Source organism: Clavelina lepadiformis, chromosome 6, assembly GCF_947623445.1.
Source record: "Clavelina lepadiformis chromosome 6, kaClaLepa1.1, whole genome shotgun sequence".
Classification (NCBI taxonomy): domain Eukaryota; kingdom Metazoa; phylum Chordata; class Ascidiacea; order Aplousobranchia; family Clavelinidae; genus Clavelina; species Clavelina lepadiformis.
Window position 1 is genome coordinate 3,608,480 of NC_135245.1, and position 8,762 is coordinate 3,617,241.

General features: G+C 38.4%; 1 protein-coding gene across 1 annotated transcript; it reads left to right on the plus strand.

Annotated features, from left to right (window-relative positions):
- The first annotated feature begins 291 nt into the window (after window positions 1-291).
- Window positions 292-3,241, plus strand: LOC143461746 (uncharacterized). The gene is made up of 6 exons (XM_076959595.1): window positions 292-675; window positions 831-956; window positions 1,250-1,489; window positions 1,640-1,729; window positions 2,198-2,332; window positions 2,488-3,241. Exons 1-6 carry the CDS (start codon window positions 589-591, stop codon window positions 2,566-2,568), a joined length of 759 nt encoding a protein of 252 aa, XP_076815710.1. The 5' UTR covers window positions 292-588; the 3' UTR covers window positions 2,569-3,241.
- The last annotated feature ends 5,521 nt before the right edge of the window (window positions 3,242-8,762 follow it).

Consider the following 8,762-nt stretch of genomic DNA (forward strand, 5'->3'; position numbering starts at 1 on the left):
CGTTGCCAAAATTGTTTTGCGATGTTGAAACTGCGAACAGTAACCAAACCATAAATTACGCTCTGCGATTTCTTTTATTTCTTGAACGTACCACCTAGCGTCCGTTAAACAATCCGATGTTTACAACACAATAGAAACCGATGCTGTTGTTTTATTGTCCTCAGACATGAATCACAGAACAAGAGATACAGTAGTCTACGTTTCAATAGGTAAGAGTAACCCAACATTAAAACCCTATCTTAAATTATGGGTTCGTAAGTAGGTCAAACCATTCAGTAAATCAGGTGAAGTATGCCTATGTTTCTACTTTTATGTGAGAGTATTACCTCCCAATATCAGCATTATTATATAAAGATATCATCGGATATAAAAAGCTATATCGTTTTAAACATTGCTATACCTAAAGTGGATCAACCTATCTTCAGTGGGAAAATGAAAGATCGCTGCATAAAGACTTACAAAAAGCATTTTGCAGTTCTACTTTTTTACAGCTAGAGTGCACTTTCGGGTAATCTTAAGCTATTCTTAGAAATCGGTGTAAGTAGTGTAAAAGTAATCAAAAGTAAGGCTGAAACATAGACTTGAGGAATGGAAGGAGCTTTGGGGAATTATCTTGACAACGGTTTACCGCGTAATGAAGAAGAGGAAGAGAACGTGCTCATTGAATACGTGAAGGTGAGTTTTACTCATCAAATGTTCTTCTTGTCAAATTGCATTTTACAACTCCGTATTCTTACAAATTTACAAGCGTAATGTGAAGATAATGTAGACAATTAAAACAAATCTATAAACGCACGAAACCATTCATGCCTCGTGGTGATCTCTTGCAGGAAAAAGATAATTTGAAGGTTGAAATTTCAAACAAGGATAAGGAAATACAAAAATACAAAGCAAGAGTCTACGACCTTCAAGAGAAAAATGATCAACTCGAAAATCGAGTAAAAGAACTTCAAAAGGTAAAAGAAAATGTGAAATCACAAAATTGCCAACGGTACTCAGTTTTTCAACAAATATATAACAATTAGGTAATAAGCTTTTCTGAAACTGGTAAAAACCTTTTAAATCTGCAAAAATTCGCAACTTGTTGACGATTGCTGTTCATAAGACACTCCATTGCCAACACATTTCTAAAATGTTATGAAATGTGAAAAGTTGAGAAAAAATATCCATTTAGTAACTCGTATATAACATGAAACAATTGCTCTGCAAACACGTGTGCTTAAACTGATCCTGTATTACGTCAACACAGACAATTGACAGTACCCAAGCATCATCGAACAAGTCAGGCACAGCGCGCCCTTTAACAGCTAGAACTCCTCAGATGCAAAGAGCCCGATCTGCAAAACAACGAGGAAAAACACCAGTTCCTCCCAGACGGAGCAACAGTAAAAAGAACGACAGTCCTGCAGGATCGCCAGTGGTTAACGGCACCTCATCTGAAGAAACGGACAAATGGAGGGAAGATGCGAAAGCGTTGGTCAGATTAAAGGTAAATTATATACATTATACAAACAACGTATTTAACACTTTTGTAGCTCAACGTGCGTATATCGCATGATGTGACTCAATACAGCACCCTTCAGAACAGATTAAAATTCTCCAAAAATGTTTTGACAAAAACTTTTAAATCGTGTTACAGGAGATCGCTCAAAAGTTTCCCGAACTAAAATTATCAGTGATATTGACGTCAGAGACGTTCTTCAAAGAATCTGACATCAACAACGACGGGGTGAGATTTCTTTCATACAGAATTAGTTCAGCGAATGTCTCCGTTACCGGATATAAGTTAACGGCGTAACAGCCGAAAGTAAAACGAGCACTGTGTCAAAGTAAACACGCAACTCACAACAAAAATCTGACACCGTTTCGGGAAGATAGGATGCCTAAATGTAACAATACATTTGCCACACTTACGCGTTGTCGGAGCCACAGAGGGTTGTTTTGAATCGGTTGTTATGTATCTTGGAAAACAGTTTCTCATACCATAAACCTACTTATGGTGTAAAGTGACAAAATATTTGTCATGTCTTCCTTTAACCTTTGAACTCCTAATTTTATTAAAAGCGTTTCCAAATCTCTCCTTATATTTGTGCTGGTGCCTGATGGTATAGTTAGGATAAAGTTGCGCGTGTCATTGTTGTTGTTTTACGTATGTATTCTATACAAGCTGAATATTTAAGTGTCTTTTTAACTACAGACAATAGATATGCAAGAGTTGGAAAACTTGCTGATGAAAGGAGGACATTTATTCACGAATAAAGAACTCGCTGAAATTATGAATCAAATTGACGTCGATAAAAGCGGTTCTATAGATTTTATGGAATACCTTATGGTAATTAGCATAGACCTACATGTATATTATTAGGCTAACAAGTTGTTTTAGTTATCAGACATTATTGACAAGTTCTGGAAAACTAAATCACGAAACGACATGAACTAACTTACAGTTATTACAGCAATTTGTTAACTGATATGCTGTATTTCTAGGTCATGGATAGAATCCAGCAAAGAAAACGGGTTAATCTTCCTCAAACTCTGACGAGGAGTAAAACGTGCAAAATTCAATAAACCTTGATGAAAGCCCTCGTTGAAAACCGGAAGCGGTTTCTAAACTTTTTTAAATTATGAGCTGAAGCACTTGTACATTGTCATGATATAGCGAATTTTTCCATAAGCTTTTCAAGACAGTTTTGTGTTTACCAAACTAGTAATGGCCGGAATATGCCGTCTTGCATCAACCTACAGCCTCAGCATCGAACAAAGAACAAGTAGGCCTATATCCCTACGTCTTAAGATCAAGGTGTTTGTAGAAAAAACACATAGTTTGCAATAAGAACAGCGAGTGAATGAAGAAAAATTTGTTGAGATGAAAACCAAATCCGTCCGAAAAATCAAGTCGTGATGGAATTTCAGAAAATAAAGGAATACAGCTATCAGGAAAACATAATCTCCAACTAAAGTTTCAACGTTCAAAGTATAGCTTAGCCTAAATCTAGATGCTCTTTTAATGTTTATACTGGGCTGAAGGGAATTCATGTAGCTTAGGCTACTTTCCTGATTACTTTACTGCATTAAATTTTTGTTCATCTTGACTTGGTTGTTTTGACATCCTTTGTTTTTAAGACGACTCTGTGTTCAGCTTTTCTTGCAATGTGTCATTTCGCAATATTCGTTCTGTGTACAGTTTATTCAGAGCCTTTATTATAGTTTATGCGAAATTAAATTTTTCTTCCTACGGCAACGCTGAGACTTTTAACTTCAGTTTCGTGATCTTCGGACTCTAGGCCGTTTTCTGTCTGATATGATGCGAACTAGTTTAACCATTTCAAAGGAAACAAAAATAATTTGTAAAATCTTTCAAAGCATAGCCTCTCATAAGCTTCCAATCGGTATGGGATTAATGATAAGAATAAGCAGTATATAGTTGTAGCTTGTTAAGGCTAACATTTCGAGAAACTACAATACTGAAATGCTCTTGTCTAAGTGTGTATAGCCTACATTAAGTTAAACAAGAGGTTTGGCAGAACATTTTCAGAATACCAGGTTTTGAAAATTACGGAAAATATTAATTTTTACAATAATCTACTGTTATGGCATCGCCTAACACTCCGGACACTCTTTAGACGTCACCGTATGCATTATAAGGGAAACGGTTATTTCAGGCCCATAGTTTCCTGCCATGGCTCAAAGATTTATCATAGCATGTTATGACACGTCACTTCGTAACGCTGGACAAGCAAGTGCGGTCGCCTGAATGCTTTCGGTCTTTTACGAATGTTCTCTATCTCGTGTTAGCTTTCTTAGCACATAGTTGTCATATCACGAATTAAGCTACTATAGTAAATACTTGTTTTCAGAATAGCATTGTTACGCTGGCGAAAGTGTATAGGCCTATACAGCATGGGTGTATGATATAGTGTATAGGCCTATACAGCATGGGTGTATAGTATAGTGTACAAGCCTATATCGTTAAGTTCCTATATAGAGACTGAGTAACCAACAAGGGTTTCGTTATTTTATACAGTTAGGTAAGTATAGGATTGAAGCAGGTCATATTTATAATATACTATACGCTAAACTATGTTCTATAAATCGAGGCAAGGACCAAGACTGACTAAAGAGGGTAATTTTTCTTATTGTTTTAGACAACTGTACTTACAGTATGAGTGACTTGAATCAGTCTCCTGAAGCCAAAGATTATGTTACAGTTAAGATAATCGGTACTAAAAGTATATTTAGCTTATATCGTGCAGTAAATCATGTCATGTATATCTTCAGCACTGTTTATTAGAACTATGATCTACGATACTGCTGGACACCATTCTGTAAAAGATCAGGGGTAGAGCACAGCACAAGTATAGCAAGAGTTACATGCTGTATCGCTTGAGTAGGTCAATTCTTCGCGAAATTGGTCGTTATGTTAAAAAATTGATCTTATTATTTTACCTTGACATTATTTCAACCTTGGTTTTGCGTATTACATAGGTTTAAAAAAAAATTAAAAACCTACAAATACCGTGAAAATGTATATTTGTTTGCAGTAGACTTAAATTTTTCTAGAAGATTCTTCTATGAATTGTCGATTCAGTGAATTCATCCATGGACAGCAGGTCCCCTCAAAGAGTGAATATATACGAAAAAAAGCAGCAAGTTCGTTATTTTCACCGCGTGCAAACGTACAGAAAATCGCGCAGCGCCCGAACTACAAAACGCGAGAAGAAAACACGAATAAAAGTCGATGTGTCACTTCCGGTTGAACCGTACGAAGAACCTGTGTGTTACGTAAAGCTCGCAATATACCACCAAGTAGCGGCTTTCTACACGGGAAACGTACTTAGATGCGATACGACTATCTTTTGCAACGAACTGTGCGATTACGTATGTGGCGGCATTAACAACGGTACAGTTCAGAAAAAGTTCAACTCAAGAAACGTATTCCCAGACGAGGATTCTTTCCAGTCAAGAACGAAAGCGAATAGCTACGATTCGGGGTTTTTCGACGACGACTATGAACAACCCGATACTTTTGCCTTCGAAAACGCATTTGTTAACATTGACATCAAGCATAACAGTGTTTGGTTCTCGAGGGTAACTCCAGAAAGCCAGCGGTTTGTATTTTCGACTCTGTACCCTCAGACAGAATCCGCGACAGAAACTGAGTTCACTGGACCGGCAGATGATATTTGCTTTCGTTGGCACAAAGACTTGGAAGAAAGTGCCGCAAGCTTAACCCTTTGCGGTCCAATTTTTTTTTACCGTTTCGGTCAGTCTAGGTCCAATTTTTTTTTAATGCATTTTTGGGTAGTTTTATATGTGTAGAGTACGGATAAGAAATTTTTTTGGCGAAATTTTTTTTAGTTTTTTTTTTTTAGCGTTTTTAAAAATGCTACTTTTCGCAATTTTTTGCATCATGTATTTTCTAGACAAAAGGTATCACAACTTTCAAACACTACTGACGTTTATTGAAACACAAATGCTGTTTGTATACAAGTAAAATTATCACACTCTTATCACACTGTTATCACACTGTTGAAATTTTCTGGTGAACTCCTGTATGACGCCTGGACTTTGGTCAGTCTTTGTAGGTGACTTGGGTGTGATATTGTTTGAAACATTCTCCCGGATGAAGTCCAGGTTTTCTTTGGCATGTTTCACAAAAGAATAAGGTGGTTTTCCTTTGTTCTTTGGTGTTGCAAACCATACAATTCTTTGTGTGACCTCTTGCTCCTTTTTTGATGAAATGTGGTGATTTGTTGAGGCGCTCAGCAGAATCGCTTTCACTTGGCCTTCCTCATTTGGGGTTCCTGTTGCGGACGTCTCCTATAAGTTGCACAATCACCTTGTTTCTATATTGTAGGTGTCTTGAATCTGTAAGATGTTGCATCTCCTTGTAAACCAAGAATGAGTTAACCATGCATACTTCAACCAACCAGAAAAATAGCTTTCTCCACCACCGCAGCGTTTTTCGTGTGAAGGAGTATGATGCGCAGTAATGATCAGAACGATCAACTGCGCCCATATTAGCTGTGTAATCACGGATTACATCAGGTTTCTCTACATCTTCCTGCCTCCCATTTCGCCAACGACTGTGGGGTGCAGTGTCCGCATTGTGCCAGGTGCTGAGCATCAGTATCAAGCGTTTATCTTGCCATCCAAGTGTTAGAATATTTTGTGGATGACGGTATGCTTTCAACTGTAAATTTTTCAATCGCAAACGCTTTACTTCAGTGGGTAGTCCAACCCTATTTTTCTGGATAGTTCCAGTAAGGTGGATTTGATTCTGAAGCAGTTCTTTTGCTGGAGTGCAGCTTGTATAAAACCGGTCTGTATATACATGATAACCACTTGCTCTGACTTTTGACAGCAGCTTGCCAACTAAATGCATCACGATTCTCGATGTAAACGGCAGATCTTGACGCGACAAATTTTCTGTAGTAGTTTTTCCAAAATAGGGTTCAAAAGCTGAGATATACCCAGATTCCGAGTCAGACAAGACATACACCCGAAGCCCCCATTTGGTAGGTTTTTGGGGATTATAAGTTTTGAAAGCAATACGCCCTTTGAATCCAACTGTGCTTTCATCAACAGCAATGTTTTGCCGAGGGGTGAAATTCCGAAGGCACTTCTCTTGGATGCAAGAAACTAAATTTTTCATTACACTTCCACGGGTTATAGGTCTGAGTGCTCATCAGGATCAGAGCTCCCATCATAACTCATTTCCATATCTGAATCAGAAAAATCACTCTCTTCATCAACCTCCATGTCTGAATGATTTTCATCTTCAGAATCAAGCATTTCAAGTACATCATTAGCACTAAACCTTCTAGCAGCCATTTTACTATAAACAATCCAATACTATTTACTACAACTCTCGTCTGTAAGGTAGTAATAAAATACAATAACAAGCAAAATTCATTATAGCTGAGTGCAAGAATTGCCCTTGCCTAGCCCAGTTTTACTAACTGTTTTCCAGTTCCAATTTAACTTCAACTTAACAAAAGTCAGGGGAAAACCCTAATAAATACCATCTACTATGTTCCAAAATCGATAAAAAATGTTGTAACATTCTTAGAATGTAGGTAGACCCGTAAAAACCGCTGTACACAAAAGTCATCCTAGGGATGTAGGTGGACAGCATTACATAATTTTGTTTATCATCCCAGGGATGTAGGTGGACCGCAAAGGGTTAAAGCGAAAAAGACGCACAAATGTGTATTCGACTCTGCTTAAAAAGAAGTCGACCGCCGATGCCCTGTGCCTTCCAAATGTTTCTTACGCTGCGAAGTCTCATCTGATCTTATTTGGGGATAAACTAAGTCGAACTGAGATCCAGCTAAAAGTACGCCCTTCTAGCCCCCTAAAGAAGAAATCAAAAAGAGGACGAACGGCTTCTTCCAGACTAAATAGCTGTTTGTCTCCATCTAGTGGTGGTCGTCGATCGGTGTGTAAAGATTCGACTGATTGTACAGGCGAACTTGACCCAAACGTTCCATATACCTCGTCAGAAACTATTCCAACAAGCCTTATAAAGCCAAGGGCACCGTCATTTCGTATCGATTTGTAATGACGGTTGATTGTTTTCAAAAAATGATTTGCACTATAGATAATACGTATTAGGCCTGTGTTTGATTTGTACAATTACTTTTGTTTCCACTATTTCGACAAAATTACGGAATGCAATGTCTCAAGGTATCTTTTCATTAAAACTCTGCGACTTCAACTTAATTTGGCACTTAATTTTTCGTTAAGCTGTAGTAAGTTGGTTATTGATATCCACGCAATCGAGGAAGTATAGTATATTGACATATAGCGCTTCCTATTGACGATATCAATATTGCGGTAGCTACACGAATGCCATCATACAAAAGTACATCATCATCCAAACAACCTACGAGAAAACGTACGCGGCTGATACCAAACATAGGCAGATTAGAACCATTTGCATTCACGTGTTGTACATTACCCGGACATATCTGTAAACTACCTCCGGTTTTAGTTGGCAAGCGCTCTCAGATTGATCTAAAATAAAATGTGTAAAATAGTGATACTGGCTCCCGTGTCCAACAAACAGTACATAGTTTGATTTTCAACAACTACATTAACCAAGCGATTAAGGCTGTTATCGGGTCCTTCGATGGATTCTGTTTCAAAAAGGTGCGAGGAAATCATTTACATCTTTATTTACTCGTGGTGACCTCTCGTGGCGCCGTGGGTCTATGAACATCCTTATACTCACTCGATGCTGCATCACTCTTACCATGCGATGCTAAACGAACGGGGCAACGTCGGGCAAAATGGCCAATTTTACCACAAGCAAAACACTTACGGTTTCGTGGAGGATCTTGCTTATAGCGTTCGTACTGTCGGTGTCTATGCTCAGTCATGTTCTTTCCGCTCCAAGCTTCGTTTTGCACCTGGTCCTAATCCCGAGGGAACTTCGACGTAACGTCTTGTAGTTCAGCAAATTCTTGTTGCATATCTTGTAAATACTGTAGTGCAGTATTAACTTCGTTACCGTTTGACACTGCTGAAATTCCGTCTACTGGCATTGACGTTGTTGGCAACTTTAGACGCGAGCATACGAAAGCTTGCTTCTCGCCAAATATTTGATCACGAAGTCGAGACAAGGCGTAAAGGCGTAAAGAACGCAAAACGAAGCAGGTCTTTTTATTGTCGCGGACATTGCTGCATGCTCTGTTCGCCAGTGAATGGTCTGCACAAACGTAGGTTCGTCCACTTTCGGTGAGTAGCTGCACTCGATC